This window comes from Hemibagrus wyckioides, linkage group LG24 (genome assembly GCF_019097595.1).
Source record: "Hemibagrus wyckioides isolate EC202008001 linkage group LG24, SWU_Hwy_1.0, whole genome shotgun sequence".
NCBI lineage: Eukaryota > Metazoa > Chordata > Actinopteri > Siluriformes > Bagridae > Hemibagrus > Hemibagrus wyckioides.
This window is the reverse complement of record NC_080733.1, coordinates 15954956-15969685: the sequence shown is the minus strand read 5'-3', so window position 1 is coordinate 15969685 and position 14730 is coordinate 15954956. Positions and strand designations below refer to the sequence as shown.

The 14730-nt window shown below is 40.1% G+C and overlaps 1 protein-coding gene across 1 annotated transcript in view; it reads left to right on the top strand.

Annotated features, from left to right (window-relative positions):
* Positions 1-14730, top strand: part of lmx1al (LIM homeobox transcription factor 1, alpha-like) — a 33973-nt gene that overhangs the window by 17139 nt on the left and 2104 nt on the right. Inside the window, exons 4-9 of the mRNA XM_058377317.1 lie at positions 11422-11654; positions 12159-12322; positions 12408-12485; positions 12577-12697; positions 13528-13683; positions 14424-14730. The exon at positions 14424-14730 is cut by the window's right edge and continues 2104 nt beyond it. Coding sequence (XP_058233300.1) covers positions 11422-11654; positions 12159-12322; positions 12408-12485; positions 12577-12697; positions 13528-13683; positions 14424-14581 — 910 coding nt within the window. The 3' untranslated portion in view covers positions 14582-14730. The remainder of the gene's footprint in view (positions 1-11421; positions 11655-12158; positions 12323-12407; positions 12486-12576; positions 12698-13527; positions 13684-14423) is intronic.

The following is a 14730-nucleotide window of genomic DNA, read 5'->3' as shown; positions in this document are numbered from 1 at the left end:
TGAATGGATGAGTGGATGAGTGTATAAGTGGATGAGTGTATAAGTGTATAAGTGGATGAGTGTATAAATGGATGAATGGATGAGTGGATGAGTGGATGAGTGTATAAGTGGATGAGTGTATAAATGGATGAATGGATGAGTGGATGAGTGGATGAGTGTATAAGTGGATGAGTGTATAAATGGATGAATGGATGAGTGGATGAGTGGATGAGTGGATGAGTGTATAAGTGGATGAGTGTATAAATGGATGAATGGATGAGTGGATGAGTGTATAAGTGGATGAGTGTATAAATGGATGAATGGATGAGTGGATGAGTGTATAAGTGGATGAGTGTATAAGTGTATAAGTGGATGAGTGTATAAATGGATGAATAGATGAGTGTATAAGTGGATGAGTGTATAAGTGTATAAGTGGATGAGTGTATAAATGGATGAATAGATGAGTGTATGAGTGGATGAGTGTATAAGTGTATAAGTGGATGAGTGTATAAATGGATGAATGGATGAGTGGATGAGTGGATGAATGGATGAGTGGATGAGTGGATGAATGGATGAGTGGATGTGTATGTGTGTATGTCATTGTTTTTAGGATTACAGCACAGCACACATCCCCTGGTTGACGTAATCCTACTCGACAGTTATCGTGAGCGCTGTAGCTCATCAAACTTATCCTACCGCCTTAATGCAGTTTACAAGCATGAACGGAGCGAAGATGTTTTTGGGTTTGTGGGGTTTTTTTTCCTTTCCTCACATCTCTCCTCTTCCTCTCTTCCTCTCTCCGTCTCCAGTGGCTTTCTCTCCATTAGCTCATTCATCACTGTCTGGTTTCTAATAATATTTCTCTGTACCAAACCTCATTGTGAGCTTGTTGAGATTGATAGCAGTCACGACACCAATCAGTTTATCTCTCCGTTTATTGCCCGTTTTCTCTTAATCATCTCCCCACTCGGTGGCTCGGGGTGTCTGGGGGAGTGGGGGGTGGCTGCCATGATTATGGGAACAATGCTAATTACGGTCTCAGACAAGTCTCCTTGCTGTGCTGCGGATGAAGAGCGAGCAGGGGCTGAACATCTCGCGTGTTAACCGACGCCACCTGACATACCCTCTACGCTCAGGCTGAAGTATTTATGTGCAAAAGACCTAAAACAGCTGGCAGGGATTTATATAAAACACTAGTTCAGTGACAGGCAGAGCACTGCAGAGCGCTGTTAGAGGTTCAGAGGTTGATCGTCTCAAAGGAATCGTTGTGAAGCGAGAGACAGAAGAGCTTGGATGCTTTTACTTATGAATAAATACCCTCGGGAAGACGGTTCATAAAATAGCTAGCGAGCTAGCTAGGTTATGTAAGTAAGGTTTTAGCTACTGCAGTTAGCTGATTTAAAAAGTAGGTGCTTCTCAGTCAACATCCTAGCTCCTTAGATAGTGGACCAGTATGTCAGTGATTCTGGCTTGATACTTCAATCAGGATCGTAGGCTAGTTTTTTGAAATCATTAGACTCAGACAAACCGTATATATAGAACGGCAAATAAAGTTAAAAATCTCCACTGGATAGCAACGACGAAGATAACAAGCTGCTTAAGTTTGTAGGCGAAATTGGCTGAGAGTTCGGTTCGTCCTCCATTTTTTTTCAAGCTGAGAGGCTTCAGTTTCAAATATCACGTCATTTTCCAGTAAGGGATCATAGTGAGCATGGTTTTTGCGGTGCATTATGGGATTTTTTTTTTTTTATGGAGAGAATGTTCCAGTGCACTGAAAGTATTTTGTGATTGAGAGAGAGAGAGAGAGAGAGAGAGAGAGAGAAAGAGAGAAAGAGACTTTAAGAAAGAGAAAGAGACTTTAAAATGGCCGACTCCTCGATCAGCGCCCTGAGTAGTGAACTAGGGAGCTGATCGAGACGCAGCCTGAGGCAGTTATGTGACTATTGATCTAAAAATGTTAAAAAATAAAAGGTTTAAAGTCATTTGCTGCTCGTGATTATTACAGTCACTGATTCTGTAGCTTGCTAGTTAGCTGTGTAACGAATACCACACTTCAGGCTGCACTGTTAGAGAATAATAATCACAATAACCCATGGGAGGAAGTGTTGCTGTTTTTCTTTTACCACAGCAATTTCTCCATGAAAGAGGTAACATAAGGAGCATTGAAAAAATAAAATGATAAAACGTTAAGATAAAATAGGACACTTCTTTTGTGAAATATATAAGGAAATACTTAAAACTGGGATGAGCCTGAGACCCATCTCTCTTACAGTTTGTTTTTATTTTTTGGCAAATTTATGAGACACATTCATTCATTCATTCATTCATTCATTCATTCATTTATTTTTAAATGCTCCAAGTCAGTACACAAGCAATGCATTTTCTATGGAAATGGAAAGTTCTAGAGAGATTTGACCACTATAAGAAATAAAAAAGTACCCCAAAGTATAGATTTTAAGTCAGTAATTTTATAACAAAATGATAAATCATTAAAAGGGTTTGTTCCATGGTCTATAATCAAATACGATCCTTATAAAAACCTAGATATTCAGATATCCATGGAAGAGTGAGCGCATTGTTCAGGTGAATGACGCAGAGCAGAAGGCCAGGAGGCAGAGTGTCCAGGTCAGGAGAGATCACTGAGAGGTGTCCGGATGACTCGAGGTGTCTCCTGCGATATTGCCAGCGTTTTTGCATAATGCGTGATGAGTTCTCATCATCTCGGCTCCCCCACAACAATTTCATTACAGGCGGCTAATAAATGTTTCATGGCAGAACAAGCTGCTCGCCTCCGCTTTATTAAATCTGAGATAATAAAAGGAGAAAATCGTGAACGGGATGGAAGAGAGGCGGGTGGAGGGGGTGTAGGAGGGTGGGGGGGGGGGGGTGGAGGAGATATAGAAAACGGCGTAGACATTCTCAAACAGGGCCTCCGTATCTTCTGTTTCTGGGGCAACGGGTCCCCCCTCGCTCCTCTCCCCCCTTCCTCTCGCTCTGCCACGGAGACACAGGAAATGAGAATCTGGCTGACAGGATATTGCGTTCTGGTGGCCTGGGGATTAGCTGCCTTATCCAAACACGTACGTGTGCACACACACACGCACACGCATACACACACACACACACACACACACAGGTTTGCACTTACCTCGTACAGACACACCTCTCCATTGTTGTCTTATTTAATCTGTACACCGCCGACTATCTCGCACGCTACATAAACGGCTTTGCACGGCTGATTTGGCTTGTGTAAACCGTGCGCAGGTTTATAGTATCGCCCGGCCAACATGTTACACATTACACACACTCAAGTGAACAGCCTCTGCGCCGTGGTCCGCACCCGTGCCTGTCACCTCATCTTATGAACATCAATCAATAGATGCGACCTCTCTATTTTGATGCGATTATCATAAAATCGCAATATGTTTAGGGATTTCTTTTAGGCCATGGAAGATTAAAATGTCCAGGGGGCATGAAGAGGGAGGGGGCAATAGTGCTATAGATCACTCACATCATCATGCGCATAAAGAGCTGGATGTGTCCAGGCCTGGTCTTGAGAGCTAGACAAATAAAATCAGCAACAGAAAACAAACAAAAATCAGGAAGCTATACACCTATATCATGCTCAGTGTCCATGTAACACCATTTTATTACCTTTACTGCTGATGTTATTCCCCAAAACACAATTTATTCATACTCCTTAGTTAGCATAACAGCCACCCAATTGTCCCATTATCTTATTTTATTAATTATAAATAAAAGTGAACATGGTGCAAAACCTTAAACAGCTTCCACGGTACTCAACTAGATTGTTGTATTAAACCAGAAAAATCCTAAACAAGATAGAAATGAAAATTGAATTAGTTAATCAAACTAATCCTGGAACAAAAATATTAATATTCTAATATCCTAATATTCTAACCAACATGTTAATGGTCATCTTTGAGCACAAGACTCAAACCAAAATAAACACATTTCTGGGTGGGAAAAATAAATACATTTCCGTGCTAGGTTAGCTTCCACTTGCTGGGTTGGTTTTAACCACTGGTTAGCTTTAACATGCTGATTATTTCCTTGCTAAGGTAGCTTTCACTTGCTAGGTTAGGTTTTCACTACTGGTTAGCTTTCACATGCTAATTATTCCCTTGCTAAGGTAGCTTCCACTTGCTAAGTTCGGTTTCAACTACAGGTTAGATTTTACATGATAATTATTCCCTTGCTAGGTTAGCTTTCACTTGCTAGGTTGGTTTTAACTACAGGTTAGCTTTCACATGCTGATTATTCAGTGTTACAAGACCTACTAGCTTTGTTTTTGCACATATGTTGGCTTAGCCTTGCTAGGTTAGCTTTCCCTAGCTTTTAGTTTGTTTGTTTTTTTCTTGCTAGTTTGCTCAGGCTTTTCGATAAGTGCTGATCAGCACAGGCTTTGGGTTTGTCTGAACCTGGTCTCGTTTGATTTCATACAATTAAACCTTTCATAACTTAGCCGATGAACCAAATCATTATACTGGCTACTCCTTTCAAACCTGAGGCCATGTTGAATCAATCAGCCTGGCGATTGCACGCCCTTACTTACGCGAATGTTACCTGAGTTAAGCCACGCCCACTTTACATGAAATGCCGTCAATATTAGAAAGTCGCTTGCTATTCAAATCATGCTTGATCCTGCAAATTAAGAATCACTCACCTCATTAGAGGTTAACCAGGCGTTAAGACTGATTCCCTTAATGTACTTTTCTTTGGATGTACGCGTTTAGTCATTTAAATAAAAACAAAAACAAAAAAAAACGTAAGGGTCAGTCGCTGTCCGTTATTCTCTCTGACCTCGTATTTGACAGTGAGTGGAATGATATATACATTTATCACCTACCTGTTGGTGTTTGCATATTATCTTTGAGGATATTTGCGTTTCTCTGTGTGTGTGTGTGTGTGTGTGTGTTAGGGAGTGTAGCAGGCGAGCGTAGTGGGGAATGCTGGGAGATTTTAATAACGCAGAAGCAGTGCACTGAGATTTAATAAAGGGAGATGATGTGATTACTGAACCCTGGCGCTGAGCCACCTTGCTTCACAGCAATATCCGCTCATACACACACACACACACACACACACACACTTTCTGTCACACACACACACACACATAGACAGACACACACCAATATAAACCATGCAATTATATTTACATGCATGATTTACATATCGATTCTTAATATATACACAAATGCACCAGCACAAAAGAGTGCAATATTTCCGAGGGTGCATAAACCTTTCTCCAAGACGTCCTAATGTGTGTACAGGCGTGGAAGCCGCCCACACCAAAACTCATCTCCGATTTTTCTTAAGATTTATCAGAAGGACAATATGTCGGCTCGTGCGCCTACCTCAGTGTCTGGGTAAGGCGAGTTTCGGTCCCTCTTTCCCAGAGGTCATAATGACGGTTAACCCCTTCACTCCTGAGAGATCAAAGCCGTGATGAGTGATTGAACACAACCCGAAACCTCAGGAGTATAGCCCAATGACAGGGTACTTCATTTACTATGATACGCTTCCCTTTATTTCGTGATGTTACACCGCATACTGCGTCCTGGCAACATTTTGTATCGCTGCCAGTCGAACGTTCTTGAGGTAGAGCTCAGAGCTTTCGTGAATCTTATTGCAGTAAGCCCTACTGATTAAATAAAAGTAGAACATTCTGTTTTATAACACGTTTTACATTAGAGCATACTGTCAGCATCAGGAATCCTTAATTATGATTTATTGTGAATCTTGTTGCTTTTTCATACGAATGTTATTTGAGTAATGTTGACTGAAATGAATGCTATATGAATACTTTGCCAGGTGAATGATACCTGACTACACGCTGAGATGTGAATGCTATTTCAGTACATATGACTGCTATCTGAATGCTCCTGCAGCACTACTGACTGCCATATGAATGTCATAAGTACGACTGACTGTTATTTGACTGATACTTGAGTATTAGTGAATGCTCTATGAAAGCTATTTGAGTATTATTGGTTGTTATATGAATACTATGGTATGCTACTGCTGAGTTCTATTTGAGTACTACTGACGGCTATTTGAGTGCTATGGAGTGCTGTATGAGTACTACTGAGTTTTATATGAGAAGTACTGACGACTATTTGAGTACTACTGACTGTTATTCGAGTACTATGGAGTGCTATATGAGTACTACTGAGTTCTGTTTGAGTAGTACTGATTGCTATTTGAGTACCACTGACTGATATTTGAGTACTAGAGTACTATGGAGTGCTGTATGAGTACTACTGAGTTTTATATGAGAAGTACTGACTACTATTTGAGTACTACTGACTGTTGTTCGAGTACTATGGAGTGCTGTATGAGTACTACTGAGTTCTATATGAGAAGTACTGACTACTATTTGAGTACTACTGACTGTTATTCGAGTACTATGGAGTGCTGTATGAGTACTACTGAGTTCTATATGAGAAGTACTGACTACTATTTGAGTACTACTGACTGTTATTCGAGTACTATGGAGTGCTATATGAGTACTCCTGAGTTCTATTTGAGTAGTACTGACTGTTATTCGAGTACTATGGAGTGCTATATGAGTACTCCTGAGTACTATTTGAGTAGTACTGACTGTCATTTGAGTACTAAGGAGTGCTAAATGAGTATTAGTGCATTCTATCTGAGTAGTACTGACTGCTATTTGAGTACTACTGAGTGCTATAATAGTAGTACTGACCACTGTAATACTACTGAGTGCTATTTGAGTACTAATCATGGCCATTTGATTACTACTGACTGCTATATGAGTATAACCAACTGATATTTGAGTACTAATCACAGCTATTTGAATACTACTGACTGCTATTTGAGTGTAATCAACTGCTATTTGCGTACTCTTACACTCCCAAATGCCTGTTCTGTTGACTCCTGAGTGCTTTTGTGTACTGCTAGACATTAGTGTTTTATTGAACTGCTAGATGAATAGTGCTAATTGAGTAATATTTACTGCTGAATACTTTTTCAGTACTCTTATACTACTGAAGGTTTTTGAGTACTACTGACTGCTAGATGAATATTATTTGAGTACTGTTGTTTCTTGAGCATTTATGAGTACTACTGACATCCAGACTTTAGTATTTTATTGAACTGCTAGATGAATAGTGCTAATATTTACTACTGAATACTCTTTGAGTACGATTACACTACTGAATGTTTTAAAATCCACTGACTGCCAGATTTTATGATAGTATTTAAGTATTACCTAAACCAGTATGGCTGATTTTGAGTACAACTGACTGCCAGATGAATAGTATTTGAGTACTGTTGACTCCTGAGTCATTTTGAGTACTTCTGACTGCTAAACATTAGTATTTTATTGAGCTGCTAGATGAATAGTGCAATCTGAGTACTCCTGAATGCCTGAATGTCTTTTGAGGACTACTGACTGCCAGATGAATAACATTTGAGTACTATTTAAAACAATCTGAGTGATTTTGAGTACCACTGAATACTGAATGTTTTGAGTACTGACTGCTGGTTAAGTAGTTATATTTGAGTAATATTTACTACTGCATACTTGTTGAGTACTATTACACTACTGAATGTTTTAAAGTCTACTGACTGCCAGATTTTATGATAGCATTTGAGTACTACTGACTGCTAGATGAATAGTATTTCACTTCTGAGTGTTTTTGAGTAGTACTTGAGTACTACTGACTGCTAGATGAATAGTATTTCACTTCTGAGTGTTTTTGAGTAGTACTTGAGTACTACTGACTGCTAGATGAATAGTATTTCACTTCTGAGTGTTTTTGAGTAGTACTTGAGCACTACTGACTGCTAGATGAATAGTATTTCACTTCTGAGTGTTTTGAAGTAGTACTTGAGTACTACTGACTGCTAGATGAATAGTATTTCACTTCTGAGTGTTTTTGAGTAGTACTTGAGTGATATTTACTACTGAATACTATTTAAGTACTCTTATGCAGCTGAATTTTTTCGAGCGCTACTGACTCCTAGATGAATAGTATTTGATTATTATCTGCATCCACGACTGAACGCTGAGCGATATCGATTCCTGGATGCATTTTGACTACCACTGTCTATTATGTGAATGCTTCTTTTTTTCCCAGTATTGACAGCTTTATGAATGCTTTACATCTTGAATGGCATCTGCTCCCACTAGACTCTCGGCCTTGACAGCAAGACACACGAGGAGATGAAATGTCATTTGTTATTGTGATCCTATCCGGCGGCGATGCCCGATTCGTCCGTCCCGTCATCCCCAGTCTCCCACGCGCTCATTTGGTTTGGTGATTCCGGTCTGCGGATCTGTTGCTCAGGGTGACTGTGAAGAGGGCTCAGTGTCTTTGGTATGGGTGTGTTAAGTAGGTGTAATTTTTGCTGGCGCGATTGGCAGATGGATTGAGACAGATTAGCTGTAGCAGCTGCGTTTCGGACAGGATCATCACATCCACGCAGATCAGACGCCTTTATGTACAAACCTGGCTGCCTCTCTCTTCACCAGATTTAGGGAATAACACCTTCATCTCACTCAGCGAGGGTTCTGGAGCACACACACACTCTCGCACACACACACACACACACACACAAATGTACACACCCGTTCCTCCTGGTGGCCCTCTTGCAATAGAATCTTGTTTTGTTGAAAATGTTTTTCATCTCGCTGCTCTTCATTTTATGTTGCTCGCTTAGGTTATTGCCTTTTCTTCTGCGGAATCTCTCACATATGAAAAAGTTTCTCTTGGGTATCTTATTACTTTCAGTTTTCTGCAAAGTAGTGACAGTGCACATGCCAGTGTATGGGATCATCCCACGTTATGAAGTCAGATCACGTGATTGTGCTTATCACTTATGCTTGGGCGTGTGTCTAAATGTGTAAAAGTAATGAAGGTGAATTGCACATCATACACTCTTGCACACACACACACACACACACAAAGGCAGATATGCCTGTCGATGCAAGTGAACGTGTTCAGGTGTTCCCTGTGCATTGTGTTTGTTTGTGTAAGCATATGTGTGTGTGTGTGTGTGTGTGTGTGCAGGAGTGTACAAACGAAAGAGCAAAAGAAATGCTCTGTTTATTTGAGTGTGTGGAAAAAAAGAGAGAGAGGAGAGATTAACCCCATGCTATTCTCAATCCTCGTTTATGAGTTTATAGCGTCTGTCTGGGCATCGCACTGTTTAAACAACAATCTAATTAATCCTGTCTTTATTAGTTTCACCGAGCTGAGCTGCGCCGGGAGAGAGGGAGGGAGCGAGGAGGGAGGACGGGGCAATTCTGCCAGAAAATACTAACAAAAGGAGGGAGGGCACGGACAGGAAAAGAATGAGGGATTTATGAAGAATTTAAGCACGAATGAAATGCGCCTTTAAATAAGAACTGACTTTTATGGGGTGAGAGGCAAAAAAGAAAATGAGCAAAGTAGGGGTCTTTGACGTATAGAGCTTAAATATGACGTTGTCGGTTTCCTAAACTTAAGCTTGCTAAATTAATGATCAACTTAAATCTAAACAGTTTTAATAAAACTAGGCTAAATAAAGAAAATAATCGGAGACCGGATGTGATGAAGGAGATTTGTTTTCACTATGAGGTTAGTTGTTTTCCTATAGCACCACATCCTGTGTCCAAGGGTTTTATTCCTTTAATACCGCAGCAGCCTTGTGTAGCCAAAACTAACAACTCTTTATCCTTTATTTATCTTTAAAGAAAGACACTTTAGGCTAATTGTTCCAAAATCAGTTATAGCCGAAATAAACGTTATTATGTCATTCCCTTCTCAGCCTCTTCTTTTAAAGTTTTTATGACACATCATGACATTACATTAAAACTCCTCTGTCCTGAAGACTTCCTTTGTCCTTAACTGACACTGGAGACTCCTTCCAAAAAAGCAAAATAAGAGTCTCCTCACCATATCCACAATTACGCATTGCTTTTGTATCTATTTATGTGAAGTACTTGTGTACATTGTTACAATAGAAATAATACCGTATTAAATATAAACAGTGCTGCTGTTTAAAAATTTATTCAACACCTTCGGACCAATCGGAATCGTTCTCTGGTGTAACTGCTGTTAGTTTTCCTCAGGTGGACTTTTTAGGAATAGGAATCTCTTTTAAATGATTGTATGTATTTGCCTAAGTTATATTCAGAAAATAAATCTGTGCTATATACAATCCAGTGATGTTTTTCTCGACATTTGAACGGGTGTCTGGATGCGAATGTTCGTTAATCAAACCCTTTAATAGTAATAATTAATGAGTCATATTAACGAGTGTGAACACACTCTTGTGTTATGTACCAGCTTTAGAGCATGAAGAGCAGCTTAAATACACAGCACTGGGTTAAAGAAATTCATGCATTATGGTAATACAGTGGCTCAGTGTTATCTTATTGCTAAGTGCTGCCTCCCAGTGTCTAGCCTGAAACACTGCACCACATTTTGGTTTATACGAGACAGACGCGTGTCATTAATCAAATATGTGATACATCTGTATATTTATTGCTATCATGGATGCTTGGAAAGAGGCTGAAAACATAGACAGCGTTCTTGGATAGCATTTTCAGAGATAGTTTACATGTGAAATTTCCTTTCTTTTTTAATCAAAGAAACAAGACCTGCTGAGATTTATATATTTATTCATATTTATATATTTATACTTTACTTATTTGTTTGTTTTGAATCCATTTATTTTTATGTGTAATGCCCTGTGGTATATAACTCGGCTTGTCTACAAGTAGTATCCTGTTTACCTAGCTAAGCTATCTATTTTCTTATTTGACTGTTTGTTCATATTTTGTAAGTTCTTCACGTTGGATGAAAGAAGTTTCTTGGGTTTTTTTTCCCGAATGAGGGCATTATGTTTGCCTTGTTACAAGATTTTCGGCTAAACTTTAATCTTCATGGCTTTATTTGCCTTGCTAATCTTCCAGCTGTTTACGTTAGCTAATGTAGGCTCGCTATTAGCCGAGTAGAATTTATTTGTTTAGTTAGTTAGTTAGTTAGTTAGTTAGTTAGTTAGTTTACAGTTGCTAGCCCCCTGTTTAGGGAACAAAATACAATAAAGAAGAATTAAGAAATGTCTAGCTGACGTTATGTTTATTATATTGTATTAAAAACAATGCTAAGAATGTTACAGTAGAAAACATTAGGCTGTTATGTACGTGAAATATTTCTAATATGGTATTTATTATTATGAGTTATTAGTTATATTATTATTAGTTATTTTTAATATCGTGTTGTGAAATATATGAAAGACGTGTAGTGTTTATATTTTATATAAAGTGTTTTTTTATAAAATAGTGTATATACTTTATAGCACTTTAGTTTATTTTCTGTGTGTTTTCTTTTCTTTTGCTTTCAATATCCATCGAGCACTTTGTAACATCTGGTTTGTGTGTGTGTGTGTGTGTGTGTGTGTGTGTAGGCTGTTCGTGCGGAAATGCAGCGCGTGCCTGCAGGTGATTGGCCGCTCGGAGCTGATCATGCGCGTGCTGGGGCAGGTGTATCACCTGGGCTGCTTCAGCTGCTGCGAGTGCGAGCGCCGGCTCCAGAGAGGTGATGAGTTCGTGCTGAAGGAAGGTCAGCTGCTGTGCCGTGGAGATTATGAGAAGGAGAGAGAGATGCTCGCTGCTATTAGCCCCGCCCCCACCGAGTCAGGTGAAATTACACTCCGTTTATATTCATCATGCCAGGAGCAGCATAATGACACCACTGTACTACTGTACACGAGACTGCATGAGGTGTAAGAAAAGGGCTACAGTTTCATGAGGAGCAAAAGCATACAGCAGCTCCAGATGTTTTTCTGTTTCATTTCTTTTTTGGTCATTTGATGTTTAAAAATCTAAAAACACTACCATCATGAAGAATCTAATTTGGACTATTGGGAAGAGGAAAATTCTTCTAACTCAATAGCCACATTTCCAGAACACTCACCTTTCATATCAAGCCTGGAACCTTTTCAGGATCTCTGGAACACTGGATTTCCACTGGGGTAATTTTAGCACCAGGAACCGTGTACCTAAATTAGTTTAGTAGTTTTTATAGAAAAAAATATCAGATGTGTGATGATACCCAATGTTTCGGTATCAGAAAAGAACTGATATCTTGTAATACCAATAAAACCGTAATACTCTTCTTTATATTTATCTTCCTTGTGTGCAGTGAAGAGCGAGGATGAGGAAGGTGGCAGCAGCTCCATGGGAGGAAAAGCTGGAGATGACAGTAAAGAGCACAAGCGATCCAAGCGGCCACGCACCATCTTAACCACGCAGCAGCGCCGCGCCTTCAAGGCGTCCTTCGAGGTGTCCTCCAAACCCTGCAGAAAGGTAAGCAATCACTCCATCATCACTTAAACCTACACACACTCTGCATTTATTTTAAGATCTTTAACATCATGTGTTCATCCTGCAGGTGAGAGAGACCTTAGCAGCTGAAACCGGCCTCACGGTCCGAGTCGTCCAGGTCTGGTTCCAAAACCAGAGAGCGAAGGTAAAAAAAAGATCATCTGTTTATGTTCATATAATGAATTGATTTTTGCAGCCATTCAGGTTTTCATTGTGCATCTGGTTTGTGTGCTCAGATGAAGAAAATCGCTCGCAGGCAGCAGCAACAGCAGCAGCAGCAGCAGGAGCAGGAGCAGATCGGCGGCAGCAGGAGGGGTCCAAGCAGAGGAGGACGTCTGAGTAATGATGATAGCGAGGGTGAGACGTCACGTCACGTTAAATCACGTTACTGCATGTTACATATCTCTAAAAAAAAATGTGCGCTGGTTGAGCGAATCAACAAACATTACATAAAGACATTGAATTTAATAAAGAACATTACATAATTACAGGCAGCACTCTTATGACATCTTCCCTTTTCTAATAACCTCAAATTCATTTCTTTTTCTTACATAACAGCAATTTTATAAATACAGGAAGCTTGATGTAATGTTATCTTGATACTTTCGTGTAAACTAGTTGCCAATACTTCCAGAAAGTAGGTCTACAGTAGATAACATTGTGTGGTTATGTCACTGAAATATTTAGGCAGGATTAGCTAAGCAAAAGGTCATTAGAAAACCAGCAAACACTAGACTTTTTATGTAATTAGATCCATACGGCAGGTTCAGACAAGCTAGCTAACATGTAGGATATTTCACTCTGTAAGCCAAGCTCGCTAATCAGTCTCAGTGCACACTCTCTCAGATAGGTAGATGATTCTGTTTTTGGTATGACAAATTATTGAGCTTTAATAACAAAAAAAACAATGCAGTGTTATTTCCCGAGAATGAACAGTAATGATAAACACACACTGCTGCTATTAGAAGCAGGAATATTAGCAAAGTTAAGGAGGAAAACTTTCTGTCTGCACACTTGGATGAATTTTTAGGCACTGGATATTGCAATTTAACAAAATCTTTAACGAAAAGAAAACTTTTTTGGAATTTCATTCCATTTCCTCCTACGCGTTTAGGCGCACTTTGTGTACACAGGTGATGAGGAATGGAAGTTGTGTGTATTAAGAAGCTGTTGTGTTTTCCTCATAGATGGTTCCAGCAGTCACGGGTTAGACGGCATGCTCTCGTACTCCTCCATGCCGCGACAGCAGCTCCTGGCTCTCGATCCGAACCTGTACGGGGGTGAGCAGTTCCGGCACGGCCTCACGCCTCCGCAGCTAGGACCTGAGCAGATGCACCCGTACGGTAAGAGACACAAATCATCACAAGCACAAACACATATACACCTATAGTAGTGTGTATAGACAGAGCCACTTTCCTTACTTCAGCACAGTGTAACACTTGTCTTGTTTTCACCAACGCCAAATTTATTTGTAGTATATTTCTAATATACACCGATCAGGCATAACATTATGCCAGGTGAAGTGAATAAGACTGATGATTAATGCCAGCATGCACTGGAGCTGGAACAGACCCTCCACACCTTTGTGTTTAAAACTCAATGATCCATTTTAGATCGAATCCGTCGGAGTGAGGCCTGATCTCACGATTCAGTAGACGAGATTGGACGCGAGGACCTTATGTACGGAGAATTTCACATGATCAATATCACGCCTTTGAATTCATTTAAATAGGGAGCTAGGAATAGTGCAGAATCTTGAATAATAAATATTTCATTCCTTTCTTTTAAATATTGAAAAGTATGGTCAGTATGGTCTCAGAGATTCGGACTCCACTGTATATATGTACACTTTTTATTATTTTTATAATTTAACAGTTTGTTTTTTTAATTAGAGAACGGACATAACAGACAGTCAACATATGAATCTGGAATGATTGACAGCCAAAAAAAAGTGGAAGCTCCGCCCACTTTCTCCCTCTCATATTATTTATCTTTCCGTCTTCATTAACGCATTCTTCTGCAAGCCACCGCACCCTGACACGCCGTGCAGCCCATCCATAACCTTGACTTTTCCTCCTTGCAGACTCAGAAACCGTTTTCCACGACTTGGACAGCGATGGAAGCCTGGGTCACCTCGGCGATTGTCTCTTGGCGACGGCGGACGGAGGGGTGCTGGCAGGACGCGTGGGAAATCCCATTGATCGCCTGTATTCCATGCAGAACTCCTACTTCACCTCGTGACCCCTCTTCACCTCCGACCCCTGACTAACTCCACCACAGTCCACAAGAGAAGCAGCAAACAAACAGACAAAGCCCCCGCTCGAAGCCCAAGCGTGTTTGCCCCGACTAATCCTGCAGGATCTTCTCATCTCACAATCACACACCAGTTT